At 39.4% G+C, this 17,628-nt stretch overlaps 2 protein-coding genes across 6 annotated transcripts in view; one reads left to right on the forward strand and one right to left on the reverse strand.

Moving 5' to 3' along the window:
- Positions 1–15,570, forward strand: LOC136446489 (inactive peptidyl-prolyl cis-trans isomerase FKBP6-like). The gene is made up of 14 exons (XM_066444875.1): positions 1–227; positions 4,303–4,426; positions 4,872–4,978; positions 5,309–5,426; positions 5,932–6,021; positions 6,247–6,378; positions 6,847–6,917; positions 7,209–7,328; positions 7,906–8,103; positions 8,822–8,931; positions 9,400–9,473; positions 10,018–10,084; positions 12,868–12,994; positions 13,562–15,570. Exons 1-14 carry the CDS (start codon positions 129–131, stop codon positions 13,610–13,612), a joined length of 1,488 nt encoding a protein of 495 aa, XP_066300972.1. The 5' UTR covers positions 1–128; the 3' UTR covers positions 13,613–15,570.
- The window catches only part of LOC136446428 (myosin-VIIa-like), a 26,954-nt gene continuing 23,726 nt past the window's right edge, over positions 14,401–17,628 (reverse strand). For 4 of the 5 annotated variants that reach the window (XM_066444800.1, XM_066444789.1, XM_066444819.1 and 1 more), the window contains 4 exons: positions 17,244–17,335; positions 16,804–16,974; positions 16,184–16,359; positions 14,401–15,633 (listed from right to left, as the gene is read on the reverse strand). In XM_066444800.1, the coding sequence (XP_066300897.1) occupies positions 15,614–15,633; positions 16,184–16,359; positions 16,804–16,974; positions 17,244–17,335 (459 nt within the window). In that variant the 3' untranslated portion in view covers positions 14,401–15,613. The remainder of the gene's footprint in view (positions 15,634–16,183; positions 16,360–16,803; positions 16,975–17,243; positions 17,336–17,628) is intronic. The other variant, XM_066444809.1, reaches the window with a different exon arrangement.

Raw genomic sequence — 17,628 nt, forward strand, 5'->3', positions numbered from 1 at the left:
CTAAACTTTCCAAGAACTCGTAGAAAAAGAGAGCGTGGTTCGAGAAAGTTTATGAAAGATTTCCCATTCCCTTCAACAACAACAACAACATTCTTCGTTTCCTCTACTTTCTCTAATCTGCACTCGCGATGGCAGAGAGAGCCCCCATTCCAGTTGAGGAGTACGAGAGACAGTGTGGCCAGACCAACGATTCTTCCAGCGAGTTTGAGAGCTGCACAGAAGATGCTGTGAGTGACAAAACCTTCAAAATATGCAAGCAAAGTCTTTTTGTGTTTTTGTTTGGTGTGGACTTTATTGCCAAATCTTTCTTTTTTGTTCTTTTCTCCGTGTTGCTTTCAACTTTTTTCTTTGTATTTGCTTTGCCTCGAAGTCATCGATGTCGAGATTACACGTAGGTTTTTGCTGACGCGACAGGAAAGAGCCTTTCCAATAATATATTTTGCAAGCCTGTAAATTGGATTTTACTGACTTTCCAATTTCTTCTCAATCACCAGTTTCTAATTTCATTGTTTCAGCCTTTGTGTGATACTCTTTTATATCTTCACTTTTATGTCTTCACTTGATTTTGTTTCATTTGTTTAATTTTTGTTTACTCTCATCTCCCAAATAAACATACCCCCCGGAATAAACATACCCCCTGGACAAATTTTTAAAATCTAATAAACATACCCCCCGGAATAAACGTACCCCCCGGAAAATTACCAAATTGACACGTTAACTGTGTCCATGCTACTTCTGTCTTAGGGAAAGAAGATGATAAGCAGGTAGGTTCTTTTTATTTACATATTCTATATAAGTATGTAAATAATGAACCGAATAACTGTAGATATCTTGTTCAAATTATAATCATTTTCTCCACTTTTGGAAAAATTGGGCATAGGTTCCCCGCGGGGGCCAACGGTGCTTCAAATTCAACAAGTGAAAATGTACATGATACATGTATTTTCTACTTGGAACTTGAACCAAGTGATCAAGGAAAATTGTTGTATAAACTGGCATATCATTAAAACAGAAGTAGTTGCCAAACTTCTCAGTTCACTTGCATGGGTAACACCTTGTACAAATGTATCAACATTTAGAACTTGAACAGAAAATTACCATATCCTGAATATCTAATGAAAATACAAGTATTACGTATTTGTAAAAGCCATGTAGAAAAGGTTGAACTATTACAGGTATGATGTTAGTTGTTACTAGTACTTTTTCTTGCTCAACTTTCCATTTATCATGTATGCATTGCATATAGAAACATGGATTAATTTTGTAAACATTACTAGAAGTATATGCTTTCCACAAAATCACCTTATTATAAAGAACATTATCATATATTCTCCTTTATTGTGTTGTTGCAATCCAAATAATTTCAAATCCAAAAATTACCCTTGATGTATGCAGAAAAAATCTTTCATTTTGAGAAACTTAGTTGTCAACAAATTCATTGTTTTAGATGTGAGAAATCTCAGGCTTGCTCTATTTTGTGCTCTCTCTTTCTGATTAAAAGTTCCTTGGTTACATCTAAAACATTGCAACAAACCACAGGGTTCTCATGTTACACATCAAAGCGCGAGTCAGACGGAGCGGCACCGAACACAGGAACACAGACAGTAAGGGGCGGGGCTAACAGAGAGCTACATGAAGTTCTGAGAATACTCAGCCAATTTGTTTGTAGGGGAGTGATTTTTGTCAAAACATCGTAGGTGATGATTACTGAATATAGATTGCAACTTAGTGTTGTTTATCAACTATTAAGTGGGAAGTCACTTTCTTGAAATACCACACATTTCTGACAAAGACAAAAGAGTTTTATTGGAAGATCAAAAAGAGCTGTTTCCCCTTGGTAGAAGTGAGTTCTTCCGTCCGTGGGAAATTTCTAGTGGCGTGCGTTACTGTACTGTGGCGATTTTCCAAGGGCTGAATTTTCATGTTTGTGGTAGGAACCGTAGGCTTTAAATGTTTTTGTAGATTTTAAAAGTATTACTAGTATTCAGTTTTTAATGCTAAGACACTGTCATAATGTGGTGTTATTTTCATATTCTAAAAGTTTTGAGGAAAGGCTGTATTTCACGTGAGTAGAATTTACATGCGACTCAATGCATTAAAGTCATGCACTTGAGCATTCATGGTGTTGATTACGTTGTTCCAAGGTTGTTCTTTTGGCAATGTTTTTGTCTTTTTCGAGCGTAAATTTTGCGATCACTGTAAGAATTCAGATGGTCTAGAACGGGAAAAGACTGTCAATGTTGTTTATATGAAAAATAGATTTCAAAACTTAAGTGTGGCGTCTTATTTTGTCTGAGATAACAACATTTACTTTGTATCGAGACCGACTGACATGTTAGTACCGCCAGGATTTCACAAATGCCGGGTCATAGCGGCAGGGAAATCAACGCCGCTAGGCCGAAAAATAGCAAATTATGAGCAAAAATGTCGGGGAAATATGGGCAGGAATACCCAAACTTTCGATTTTGATGGGATCCCTGGTTAGCAAAACTCTGATTTTCAAAAAAATTAATAAACGTACTGTCCAAAATAAGAACGTACTGGGTGGATTTTGAGGCTGAAAAAAATAAACGTACCGGTACGTTTATTTGGGAGATGAGAGTAATTCCCTAGAGTTAGCTCTGTGAAGGAGGTCAGTAACCTCCAAATATAAAGGGGGTATTGTGGTTGTCTGTGTGTTCACACCTATAACTCAAGATTCTTTTATTACTCCGGGAAGGAGGAATACCTCCTTCTGGGAGTATTGGGAATGCATTTGTTTGCGCGTTCGCAGCTATAACTCACGATCCCGTTGTCGCATTGGTGTGTAACTTGGCATATCGTTTGCCTGGTTCGGCGTGGTGATGCACAATAGCTTTGTTACACCATAACTACTTTAAGTGTCAATCCAATATCGTAATTGCACCCCTATAATTAATGCTATGTCCCAGAACCCTGCCATAGGGACCATGTTATAATCCGTCATGCATGACTGGAATACTTCAGGCAGATACGGGGTATAAATCTTCCTTACTTGCTGAGATCGTGTAGTCACTGTTACATTGAAATATAGACAACGTGCATCACCACACGCAACCTAGCAAACGATATACCAAGTTACATACCAATGCGGCAACGGGAATTGTGAGTTTTAGCTGCGAACATGTGCACAGTGACCTCCAGTCTGTGTATTAAGTATGCCGTGTCCACTCGAAACTCGCATACAGTATGTGCGCACGGGACGGACGATGCACTTTTACGCACAGTGTGAAAATGGCAAATCTCTGGACTTTTAAACTTACCACACTTGTAGTTTATAATACGGAGGCTGTGACAATGTAAAAAGCTTACGCAGGGGATGAAAGATTGTTGAGAAATATCTCTCAGAAAAGTGCGCGCGCCAGTGTCACTTCCGGGTGGTTAGATCTGGTGACCTTTGACCTTCGAGCTTCGTGAAATGTTACGATAATATAAATTAGCCTTTTTTATTTCAAATAGCTTGATAGCTATGGATCAGACCGGCCTGCAATACTTGTGGAAAGAGGATTTACTGCATATTTGTGATTTCTGATACATCTTAGTTGTAAGGCTGAATGGTTCGTTGATAAAGGGGCCATCTAGATCTAACTTTGTGACTTTTCCCGGAATTTCTGGATCCCATCTGTGCCATGCTGTAAAAACATACTTTTCAGCAGGTTGACCACTCCTGTATTGAAAGAAAAAGATAAACAAAAACTTTTTCTTTACTTGCTCTAAAACACTACTTGGACTGTGCAGAGATGCAATTTGTGTGGGTCAATACTTGTACATACTATAAATACTTCACGGAGAATTGTGTCCTACGGACTCTTGTTGGATTTGTTGGAATTTTGGCATGTTGGTAGTTATTGAGATCTCGATGATGCACATAGTGATTTGAGGCACCTATTATTTTCAGGTATAAATACAAAATTATAAAATGACACCCCATCTTGAAAGTACTGTGGTACAGTCCAATAAACTTCCACTGGTCGTCTGCCTGGAGCTAATTTATTCGGATTCCTAGCTAAGCTTTTTTTCTCTCAACCTTTTTTAACACACTTGTTGTTGATGTTATTGTTTTTTGTGTGTGTTTTTTTCCTGAATGAAGAATAACAAACTTGACTTGTAATCGTTGAGAAAGAGTGTAGAAAAATAAAAGTACTTGATGTTCCCCAGCTTCCCTCTCCGTGATGTAATAAGACACTCTGTCTCCGAGATGTAATAAGACACTCTGTCTTTTGTTTTGGTAGAAAGATACTGGGTGTTTTTTTGAAGATGAAGATTACACACTTGTTTCCTCAGGGCTTGTCTGGTGATGACGTCCCCACCACCCGCCTGGTGTCAGGCCTGAACCTGCAGGAGGTGTGCGACACCACGGGACAGGGGGCCGAGTTTGAGGTGGAGTCTCAGCTGCAGATGGAGGAAGGTAACATGCTTTTTTTGGCAAAGCCTCATCAGGGGCAAGACCTTTGTTTACTTCTCATCCTGTTTGTCAAACTCTTTATAATGTTTTACATCCTAAATCATTGTTAGCAGCTAAAACAAAGAGTGTAAGTGCTGCAGTTGATACCAATATCATTCAAACCAAAAAAGGTAAAAGTGTTGCTTTGTTTGTTCTTAGAGAAACATTTCAGTTGTAAACAACTACAAAATGTTGAGTTACATGTAGCTATAGGTTCATTTTGATGAAAGGAATACTAGTACAGTTCAACATGATGTACATTTAGCAAAGTGTAACATTAATATAACAACTCAGTTGCCTTAACCTTCAGCCATTTAAGGCTGTCAAATCTGTATTGGTTATAGAAATGTTGGTTATAGAAATGTTTGATGTCATTTCCTCATAATGAGACGTTCCCTGTATTTCCCAGCTGCCCTGGATAACAGGTACTTTGATGCCGAGGACGTGTTTGAGCAGCTCAGCAGAGCTCCCCTGGATGATGAAAGTGAAGACTCCTCCACTGAGGACCTAGACATGGTCTGGCATTAAAGCTTCTTTTTTTCCTAGTCATTTGTATTGAGATTGTTATATCAGGTATCTGTACATGTTTTGTTAATCAATAAAAGTGGTCTTAATACTAGGATTTTGACAAAATTGTTTAGATGATAGCAAAAGTTGTGGGCTGCACCTTCCAAAATATACATGTCCTTGACAGTTTGTATGTTGGAATAACAGTGCTTAAAGCTAGTTGATGCAGTGATTTTTTTGAGATACATGTAAGCCAACACAATACAAATACCACAAAACTACTATGGAAAATGATGTTGAATTAGTTATCTTGGCATTGGTTGTCCCTGTATCCTCCAGAGCCCCTTTGAGCGGCTGGCGATAAAGATGGAGGACCTCTGCGGAGACAGAGGTGTGATGAAGAGGGTGCTGAAGCAGGGAGTTGGTGATGTAGTCCCTTCTGGAGCATATGTCAGGGGTAAGTGTTTTTTTGTTGTATGTAAGTATGTTGTGGTAATGCTACTACTGTATATAGGTTTAACAACTGTAACATAATTATATAATATAGTTGTGGTGCAAGCTGTAAGTCAAACCCTGCTGCTTGGCCATATGGGTTCAAGCCTCATTTGGTGCGACTAGCTAGGATTGTATCAGCCTTTTTGTATGAGGGCTTATAGTGTATGGAAGACCTTCAGATGGTAGCCTTGGGTGTTAAATCTCTGCTCATAAAAGAACCCAATACACTTATCAAAAAGAGTAGGTATGTGCTTGGCTGAAAATTCAAGCTGTAGCAAAGCTTCATTGCACTGCTACCAACTTTCTCACCTTTAGTAGATTAACTCTGAATTCAGAATATATGCAATCAGTATTTAGTACATTGTATTTGATGTGCTATGTTGTACCAGTCTTACCTAAATCAGCACCTCCGGATCCACAAGGTGTGTAAATCCACTAATACGATCCATGCCTTGTGTCATCCACAGTCCACTACAATGGCTACCTGGAGTACTCTGATGAACCTTTTGACTCCAGTAGACTTCGTAACGAGGAGCTCAGGTTCAGACTGGCAACAGGTAAAAGCATCTTTATTTTGAGTTTGAACTTATGATAATATCCAAAGAACAATTCTCACCAAATGATACATTTTACATGAGCGTAGCAAAGCAGCATTGCACAACGAAAAAGGGTAATGCTTCGTCTCCAGTCTTTGATTTGATTGCTTTTACATGTACAGGAACTTTCATATTTTATGCTTTTGAAGGCCTAACACAACAAATTGTTTCTGCCCCCCTCTGTAGGATCTGTTGTTCCAGGGATGGAGATTGCCATTTCCAGCATGAGGAAGGGTGAGAGGTCGCGGTTCCTGGTTCAGGCCAACTATGGCTATGGCAAGTTTGGCTGCCCTCCTCGGATTCCAGGCAATGCCACAAGTAAGTAAAGGTGTGTGTAACTGTACACTGGGCAGGTCTGTTGTTTGTTTTGGTGATGACCTATGACATCAGGCTCACCAGCTTTGAATTTTGTTCCGTCCCACTCATTTGTATGTGATGTATAGATGTTTGGGATCACATGTTGTTGATCTTCATTGTTAAATCTATTATTTAGATTCAAGGTTATAGAAATACATTTTTACCAGTTTCAAGTCAAGTTCGGTTTTTTTTTAACGGATAGTGTAAAAATTTTATCTGTCCCAACCAGCAGAGTTCCAGCTCCGCATAAAACTTTTTTTGAAAGGTCCTGGAGACAGCCTTTTTGGAAGAACATTTTCTTTCAGCTTCTGCTGTCACGTTTTGCTGACATAGGTTTGTCAGGCAGAGCAGTCTTGGGCTGTTGTTTCCCAGGAATGTACGTATGTTCAACATTGTACAACTAATGTGTCATTTTTGTATGTTCCCCAGTTCTATATGAGATAGAAATGCTGAACTTTGTGGACCGAAGTACAGCAGAGGAGTTCAACTCGCTGACAGAGGTAGGAAGCTTTACTTAAGAAAAGGAGCCTATGCAGCCTTCCCTCTAGTTCTCACCAGCATTTGTTTGTCCTTCCCTTCTTGGATGGAATTTTGCTGCTGTGACGGCAAAAATTTCAACCATGAAATCTAGCTTCACAAACAAAAATCAAAACCTAATAACACTTTGTCAGACCATGAACAGTGCAACCAACATTTCAACAAAATTAAGATGAAGTTATTTGAAATCTTTGTATCATATTAGTCATCTGGTTGACATGAACATGTGTGTTTGATTGTGTCTTATTGTCCAGGCACAAAAGAAGGAAGCAACGTTCCAGCAGCTACTTGAGGTCGCCATTGTGGAGAAGAACCACGGGAACGAATACTTCCAGCGGCATCAGTTCAAACCAGCCATCAGCAAGTACAGTAAGGTTAGAACTGGTCCCATCAGTTTGAACATGCTATCATCAGTGATTTGTCTTGACAGTTTTAGACTTTCTTTATTGTTCTCCGACTTCCTGAAAAGATTATGACATTCATGATGTATACTAGTTTAGAGCTGTGTACCGGTACAGTGTACCAATACAATCAATTAGGTACAGGCACAAGGTCCAAAATACCTGAACCCTGCTGTATGAGTACTGGACCGGTGCTAATCAGGTCAAGCCTGACTCAGGGGATGGCCACTTTGACAGATGAAACTACATGAAATTACTGTGGCAGTGCACTAAAGCCACATCTATGTCTATACTCCAGCACAGAAAACACATTTGCAAGGGAGTCAACTTTTCATCTGTCATAGAAAATAATACCTAGCACAATCAAATACTAGTATTATGTTTTTACCAGTTCAAACCTGCTTTTATCCTTATTGAAAATCTAGCATTTTCCGGACCTGTACCTAAACCCATGTACCTGTACCTAAAATTTGTTTAGGTACACAGCTCTATGTACTATACTACATGTATAACCCAAGCACTTTCTAACCAAACTGCATGGTATCATCAGGCCCTGAGGACTTTGGAGAACGCTCGTCTGGCCAATGATGAGGAAGAGGCCAAAAGGAACAAGGCTCTGCTGAAACTGTACAACAACATGGCGCTGTGTAACCTGAAGGTGGGAGAGTACCCTCGCTGTATCGCCAACTGTAACCGTGCTCTCGAGATCGATGGGGGCAACGTAAAAGCCTTGTACAGAAAGGGCCAGGTAAGAAATATCTATCTATGGAAATAGATATGTAAGACTATCGTAAAACTGCCAAATTGAAAATGACATTTTGAATTTAAGATATGCAATAATGCAGCATGTAAAGATGCCCCTTCTGCACTTGGAGACAATGAGCCCCACTCCACAATAGTTCTCAGAAGAACAAATTTTTTAACCCGTCAACTTTAATGATAAGTCATGACTGTTCCTTGTTCTTTTCTGAGCTGGTGGTGTATACTGATATTGCAATAAACTTTTCAGCCTTCTTTCATCGGATGATTAATCCTGTATAGATTTTCATTCATATCCATACACAGACGGTCCAGTTTCTTTACCCAGGGATCTCCCTAGAAATATAGAGCAGGATGCCAGGCACAGGATAAGTGCCGCGAGGAGGGAGGTCTGGAGGGGGGGGGGTGCACATCTCTCAAAAGGACAGCGGCTGTTGCATTTTGCCTTTTTCAGACATAATGGAAGTCATCTCCTGCAACTCCAGCTTAACATCTGAAATTTCCAGTTTTGAGCAAAATCACATTCTTTACTGGGTAAAAATTGGGAAAAAATACCCTAACTTTGAAAATCAACAGCCTGAGGATGGAGCTCGGGTTAGAACAGGATGGAGGAGCGCCACTGTTCCATTCTTTAGGGAGATCCCTGTTTACCCTTACTTTCTTTTTATTTGTTCTTCTATAAAGACTATCATTTCCATTCCTCTCAGGCTCTTTGTGAACTCAGTGAGTTTGACAGATCCAAGGGCTGCCTGTTGAAGGCTCAGAACCTGGCGCCTAACAACAAGGACGTCAGAGAGGAGCTCAAGAAACTGGACAGGTCAGGGGTCAAAGGGTACAGAGCAGAGGTCACCACCCCACTGCTAGAAAATAAACTTAATTTTTTATAATCTACTTCAATGTATGACTACCAGTATTATCTGTTGGGTTCAATTTGGATCCCTCTGAAAAATTGCTTGCATTGGTTAGAACTTTGCAATGATGGTTATTGATACTTCTTGAAATCTGGAAATATTCACAAGTTTGAGAATTCTGTGGTGACCTCTCATTTCTTCTACCTTCTATTGTCAATACAGTGTACTTCTATTTCAACCTAGAACTTATCATATAAAGAATTACCACAAATTCTTGATCATCACATTGCTACAAAATTTAGATGCTGCAGCACTTGATAAATGAAATTAACAGTATTTGTGTGTACAATGTATGTACATATTAAGTGCTTATCCTTTTTGAAAGTGAAATTTTCTGCAATTTATTTTTGAATTTCCACTTTTTTTGCCACCAGGAAGTTTCAACAGTTCACTATGTTGGAGAAAGAACGTTGCAGGAAAATGTTTGGCGGGGCCAAAGAGGCAAAAGGTATGAAGTGATAGCGTCATGATTCTGAAATGCTATCTACTGTAGTGAAATATGCTAAGATGCAAAGCATACTTCTTTATCATGTACCAGTGTAGATTAGATGCAGGTAAATATCTAAAATACCTGCAAAGCTCCAATTTTACCTAATGGTATTTTTACTACTTTGTTGTAACTAACCATTTTCTTCACAAGAAAAAAAGTACATGTTTGTTCAGTGATCAGTGTCTTTGAATCATTTTATTTGCAATATTTAGAACTTAGTTACATGATGTATTGAAATACTTTAACTAGATTTTTATTGCATTTCTTTGTTATTGGGACACTCATTGAGTTTGTAAATGATAGTAAACAATGCCTCACTTCGTGCTATGCTACATATCATGACGATTCAATGATTAACCTTCAGAAAACATACATGTTATAATTCTCCTATTCATATTTCATCTTACAAATATCCAGACATTGAAATATTTAAAGAAGCACAATGTTCATATTGTTGCAACTTGATGCTATATCATTTATCTGATTAGATTTTATTTTTCAGAGATCAAAAGCTCGGACATCCCAGAATGCAGTGTTGAGTTCAAAAAACTCATTGATGACAAGTTTGTGTGAGTGTAATTTATTTTTACGTGTAACTAAATTTGTCCAGGTGTCAACATAGTTTTACATACTTAGTACATCCTATAATAACACAAGATCAATTTTTAAAGCTTTACTGAAACAACTATATTATCTTGAAAAATTCAAGTAGACTACAATGTATATAACAGCCATAAGGTACATGTATATATGTCAATGAGATGTACTTTGTACTGTACATGTATTGTAGATGCTACCACAGTGACCATGAATCTAGCTTTTTTTCGAATACTTTAAAGGATTTATATAATTAGGCCACAGCAATAAAGTTTTTGCTCCTCACATTTATACTGGAAGATCAACATATGAAAACAGTATGAGAGGAAAGCCTGTACCTTGGTACGCATAGTTTCTGGGATTCAATACAATCACTGCCTCATTTCATACTGACTCTGCCTCTCTTCACCCTGACAATGGCATTTTATTCGTTTCTCAAGTATCATCTCTGCAATACCTAACATTGCAGAGAGTACAGATGCACTCACGATGAATGTGAGGGCAGGAATGTCGTACCAGACGTACCTGCTTTCCTCACCTTTCATGTAGTACCATCCTAAAGCCAGTGCAAGGTTCCCTAGTAGGGTGAGCACTGTGTTCAGCCAGAAGGTTTGTTTGTAGAAGATGGACCAAGTGATGCTGAATGTGTCCACTGCTGCTACCAGCCCACACATGAGCATGTTCACGGTAAACCATGCGTCCCGTACGGTAATGACGACTATCGTTAGGATAAGCCAATGGCCAGCCAAGATGGCAACCACGATCCGCTGCAGTATCGTGGCAAACAGTCCGACCACGAAGGCACGCGCGCAGAGCTCGCAGAGTTTCCAGACCGTGATGAGCAGGATTCTAGCGAGGAGTTTCCCTGTGCTCAGATTTTCCTTCGTCAGACACTTGTCGTAGAAAAACGCCACCACGGCCTTGATGGCAGCTACGAGGGACACGGACATCGACACAATTTTGAGTGTTAACAGTATTCCTTCTTGTTCACTGCTGTCTTCATCCTGCATTGTAGTGGTTAGCAGTTCTGTGGTGTTAAAAGTGTCTGTTGAGATTGCAGACATTGGTTGAGCGTTTTCCTCAGGCATACACGTGGTGGTGTTGAACAGTCCGGTCGTACAGACAGTGATGTAAAGCTGTAGACTCAGCTGAGGTATGGACTGGAGTACCGCCTCTGTTAAATGGATGATGGGTAAACCAGGGCTGACGCGACCGCTTTCTCCTCCGCCCAGTCCCAGCCAAAGATGCAGAAAAACCGCCCCATACTGGATGAAAACCCCAAGCTGAAGCACGTGAAGGATATACAAGAGAGGTCGATATCGTTGCATAGTCTTTCTCTCATAGAACAGAGAAACCAGCTGGATGATCAGCGACGGGGCCAAGACAAACCCGAGTGTCAGCCCAAACCAGGTCTTGTCTCCGCTCCGCAAGTACCGTACAGCCAAGCTCAAGTCTGTCGCGGTGTTGGCCACGTAGAGTGAAAGTGGGACCAGCACCAGAGCAAAGATCAACCCAACTGTCTTTGTTCCTTTCCTGCTGTCTACCATTTTCTTGACTCAGTGTCTCACCTCTTAATCAGAGAAGTTGTGTTGCTGCCCCTCAGTTTGTAGATCTCAAAATGGTCAAGCGTCTGTGCCCAGGAGTCTTTTACAAGCAGTAATTAGGAGTATCGTATATATCACAGCGAAAATGAAAGTTGATAGCCGCTTGTCAAGTTGACCATAATGAGAGTAAAGGTATGTTTGTCATTTACCAGGATCAATTTCCAGCCAAGTCACCTGACTTAAAATCTCCCTGAGGGGACAACCAATTGTGCTATTGTTCATTCCATTTTCAGTAATAGGAAAGGAGCAACGTAGTGGAAAGAGTGACAATTTTCTATTCTAAAACTAGTTGAATGGATTATCATAGTTCCCAGTGTGAGAAAGTATGTGGGGGACACAATGTAAAGTAGACAAATAAGTCTTTTGTTTGCTTTCTACCTGAAGGGGGTGTTGAGTTCTGGTATGCATCTTGGGTTACAAATCTCTTGTTTGCTCTTTGAATGTTGGCTCAATGCCATTGAACTTAACAACCCTTACATTTTTCAGGTAGAGCGTTGTTGGATTCAGTGATCATTAGACCAACAGAAAGAGTTGGCTTCTCTGAACTGAAATTTTTCAGAAGGTTCTCAATATTTGTCTAACTATGGGTGGTGTGTATGATCATGACCTTTGAACTCCAGTTGTATGACCTTTAAACTTTGGACTACAGGTTGGCAAGTTGGCAGATTGGAAAGAAAACTTCTTCTAAACAAAGGTTATAAGAAAAAAAGCAAAAGCTAATACTGTAAGTCTTAAAACTTACATGTATGTGGAGGTCTTATTTTTGCAGCGACCTCCCCACCGTGAATATGTGTTGCCAATGTATTACTATAATTACATCCAGAATTGTTTCAGCCACAAATGTAAAGCACAACAAAAACCTCCATTCCCCTCCTACCATATTAAAATAAAACCATTGCAAAACTACATGCATTTATAGCCAATTGATTAAAAGCAACAAATTTGATCAACTGTACAGATGTTTTGTTTATCTCGTTTTCAAAAGGTAGTTTTTGTATAAGACAGGTTATCTTGTTATGCATTATTATGTAGTCCTTATTTTCTCCTATGCATTGTGTTTCTATGGGCCAGGTGCCTAAATTAAATTAGATTAAATTCAATTGAATTGAGTTTATAAACAGACTGAAAAGTGTGGAACTGTTTCTCCGCAGCTCGTTCTGTGAGGATGCTAGCCTGCCAGAGATGACGTTCCCCCTGGAGAAGCTCACCGCAGCAGAGAGAGACTGTATCATACACACTGCCCAGGGGCTGGGGCTAGAGGTCACAACTAGGCAGATGGTGAGACTGGTTTGGTTGTTGTCTTGTTTAACCTTTAGCACACTGGGATAGCCCTTTGGCACCCAATTGTCTATTGGTTACAGGGTTAGGCAGCAGGGAGAAGGTTAAGTCCTCTTCACTTTTCTCTCCATCATCCTTCTTCCTGTCCCTTGAACAGAAGTTTACATATTGGGATGGACACAAATTTCAGCCATTCTAACCAACTTGATGGACAACAAAATTATGACATTTTCATATGCTAATCAACAGTGCCACAATACTCCCACAAAATAGAAATGAAGCTGTTTGAAATTGACCCTGGAAAAATGGGCAAAAGCATTTCAGAGGGGATCATGCCCCCGATCCCCTTACATTCATAAGAGAAACTGAGAGAAGGGAGAAAATTTAGTGCTGAAGAGTCAGCCTTGTCACTTTTGGAAGTGCCCATTACTATAATTGAATATTGTTCTGTGAATTTGATGTATTACTGGAAAATCATTCTATGTTTGGTACAATCTAAGATGTTTCTTATACTTTTGATACAAGAATGTGTTTCAAATGTAGGAAACATGTCATTTAATTGTACAGGGACCAGACAAGCAGCTGCGGGTGAGGAAGAAGACTTCTGGGGGAGCCTAGAAATATTCTTTAGCAGATGAGGGTAGTTCAGACCAAGGAGGTACCTGTGTACATGTAGTGTTTTTGCCCTCCTGAAAGAGAAACTCATAGCCATTCCCTTGCCACATTCCTTTATAAAATTCTCACTTATTCTATCACTCAGGCACTGCTCTTGGGGCAAAAAGAGAGCCAGGAGAGTTTAGTATAAACCAGAGATGCTAGATAGGACTCAATTAAAAATAAAAAGTTTCTAAAATTACAAAGTGTGCCAAAGTTGGAAAATGCAGGAAGGACCTCTAGCAGCAGACTGTTGTACTGCATACAGACTGCATGTCGATTGCCATCCCGACATACTTGTTTTGTTTTGTTTAAACTCTTTTGACATTTTGATATTGAACTGTTATTTTTGTATTCACTGTTTTAGTTGAGAAGCTACTTTTAAGTTTAGCTTAGTTAGCCATATGCTGTTTTTGCTTGAGCGTCCATATGACATTGTGCTTTCACAGGTTTTGTGAAATTTCTACTCAGGAAAATCTCACAGGTGCTCCAAGATATGCAATACCTAACATTTTTTATTACTGACAAAGTAACTTTTGTTTATTTTTCTAACAAAGATAGGTTATATTGTAGGTAAGTAAAGAAACTCTTGCAAACATGAAAAGTTGAAAAAAAGGAAGTGCAGTTCCTGTATTGTTTATGATATTATCAAAAATGACCAAGATAAGAATGGAAAGAAATGACAATATATCTAAAGTTAACTTGACCACAGATTAAGTATGATGTGGGATAGAAAAAATACAAATACAGACTTTGATTCATACATCATATATTCATTGCAACATACAATATGAAAACTCAATGGAACAAGAGCCCGCCAGAGTCTGTCTCCATTTTTGAATACCCAGCCCTGTTTTCCCATGTTTTAAAGTCTTAAGCAACATGATCCGTGATAATAGAGTTAAGATTAGATCATCATTTTCAAAGTTCTTGTTTTACTGCGAAACATATAGTAAGCAAATATACTTTTTCTTAAGCACAGAAAGTACATGTATCTGACTTTTACTACTCTCCAAGCAGAGGTTCGTCTACGGCTAATTGTTGACATGTTTTAGGTGTTGTTGTTGGGCCTTATATTTTGTTCCGTTTTCTATATGTCGCCAAGTCAAAGTGGCGACATAAAGAAAACGGGACAAAATTGAAAGCCTGACAAAAGCGCCTGAAAACAAGCCGGAGCCAAACCTCTGCTTGGAGAGAGACTTTTACACCCTCCTTGATCTTATGATTTATCAACCGACTACACTGATTTGATAAATAGGAAAAAGAATAGGTTACCAATAAAACATAATCATTGGCAAGACACAATTCATTTTTTACTGTCACCATATAATTGTGCAAAGAAAATAAGTTTGGGTCTAAAATAAAGATAAATACACCATAAATAGTTACATGGTTCTATTTACTGCATAACATGTTATAGTACACCACTGCTAACATATACATTTTATAACACTGTCAGCAACCTCTTTAACAACTTGAGTATTCCAATTGAAGGCATGGCAGCGACCATCAATATGATGACAACAATGTAAACTTAACATCCTGGGAGCACAGTTTAATCTGGCTAGTACAGCACCAAATATGTTTTACAAAAAATATTGTTCCTTGTTGTACAATACATACAAAACGATGGCAAGCCTTGCATAGCATTATACATGTGCGATATGAACTGTATACTAGGTTTTCCATTAAGCTCTGTCAACATGGCCGCAAAATATGGCAAAGATATACAAATGTACTTCAGTTACTAAGTTATTAGTACTTTATCATGTACTAAGTATTTGATAGACTTTGTGTGGTCTGGTGCATTGAGCCTTTGTTACAGATTCTGTATTTCAAGCTAAACAAGTTTAGTGCACTTCTGGCAGCAAACATCAAGATAAAAGAAAGTGATCCTGAAATAAACCTGATTATCCAGCTCATAGCAGCAAGTCCTGTCTCCATGGTGATGTCAATCATCTGTCTCTAAGCAGCCGACTCCTCCCCTGTGAAAGTAAATGAATTACTTAAGGCTTATTATCAGGAGCAACTAAAATAGTAGTAGTCCACTCTGATCTGAATATCCTGCAGCTGCAATCATCCTTGCAACTGCAATAACCAATCATATTTGACCGTACAAGGCCAGAAGGAGATAAAAAGTGCAAGGTGATGTACCATGGTCTTCGATTGGTTGTGCATGGTGGTGAATCTGCAGGATGTGACATTCCATTGAAATGACCAATCAAATTTGACAATACATTAAGCAGAAGGTGTTAAAAAGCACAGGATGACATACCATGTTCCTTAATTGGTTTTACAGGGTGGTTGATCTCCAGGATGTGATATGCCAATAAAATGACCAATCAAATTTGACAATACATAAGGCAGAACTATTTCAAGGTGATACAAAACACTAGATGACGTACCGTGCTCCTCGGTTGGTTGTACAGGATGGTGGATCTCCAGGATGTGATATCACAATAAGATGACCAATCAAATTTGACAATACATGAGGCAGAACTATTTCAAGGTGATACAAAACACTAGCTGACGTACCGTGCTCCTCGGTTGGTTGTACAGGATGGTGGATCTCCAGGATGTGACGTCCCACAAACGCCTGCAGCATCTCCTGAATCTCATCTGCGTTGTTCATGATGAACGTGAACTTCGGTCCGCGCGTGGTCTTCACAGAAAACTCGTCATCGCTGTCGGCACCCCTAATTAGAAAAACACTTTTTAGCAAAATGTAAAAGAAATGTTAGAAGGTTTAGAATGTTGACTAGCTGTCCACATTACTCAGCAAGCATTTACATTCAGACCTGTCTATAAAAGTGTCACCACTCAAGAGATTTGTTATTCTCAGTAGATAGGGAGTCACTGTGATAATCTAAGGGACCATGAGAGTACAGTTTCAACTTTCAACACACTGACTATAGATAATTAGAGGGAAGAGATCTAACCATTTCTTTTATTAGTTCAATAGAAGAAGCACATACCAAATTCCATAGTGGTTTAAATATGCTGTTCAACCACATACAACAAACACAGGCAGATGCCACCAAAATATAACCTTGCCTTTTTTAAGTTAACCTTTAGCACACTGGCACCCAATTCCCTATATTGGTTACAGAGTTAGGCAGTAGGGAGAAGGTCCAAACTGGACATTGTGAACCTACTTTCTCTTAGACACGGACTTGACGTCGGTTAGCGGCACCAGTAGCGCCACTTTGGTTCCCCTGCCGGAGTCGCTCTCCTCCAGGACCGACAACTCCTTCCAGTTCACGGCTGCCACCGCAGACCTCTTCAGCGTGATGCCCGGCCCACTCATCTTCTTAATCACGTAAAATCTGGGGGTTGAAATGCACTTATGTGTCATTCACTTGTTAATCACTTTGCGCCCAGTTCAGACATAACCAATGAAATGGTTCTTCCCATTTTGTAATTTTCCCATGCAAGCATACATGCAGCACATTTCTCCAGTTTACAGACTGACACCAAGACTTAAGTCTATCTGCTGATGGGATACTGTACAGTTCTTAGACCCATTAGTACCTAATAAAGAACCTGAAGGATGGATCTCTGAAGTTTGTAATCTTTAAGAAAGAAAAATGAATACCTTGAAAAGAGCTGTGCCCACTTGTCCATGGCCTGTCGTACAAGTACGGCCTTCTCATCCTGGGACGAGACTGTGGTGCCATCGGGATACAGCTGGAACACAGTGGGGATTTCAATCAGAGGTGAATGATGAAAGAAGTTTTCGTCAGTAGCTAGCTAGACAATCCTGGTCATTGCTTCAGTGCAGTATTACAGTATTAGACACGTGTACATCATAACTTGCTTGTACAAGAGGCCTTTCTCTACTGGCCTTGCTGAGATTTCATATCGATGAGCATTAACATCAATTGATAGTTGAGACTAAGGTGTAAAATGTAACCTTCTCTTTACAGTAGCATGTTTCCTCTATACATAATATATCTAGCCAGGAAATCAAGACATTACTT

This window comes from Branchiostoma lanceolatum, chromosome 1 (assembly GCF_035083965.1).
Source record: "Branchiostoma lanceolatum isolate klBraLanc5 chromosome 1, klBraLanc5.hap2, whole genome shotgun sequence".
Lineage (NCBI taxonomy): Eukaryota > Metazoa > Chordata > Leptocardii > Amphioxiformes > Branchiostomatidae > Branchiostoma > Branchiostoma lanceolatum.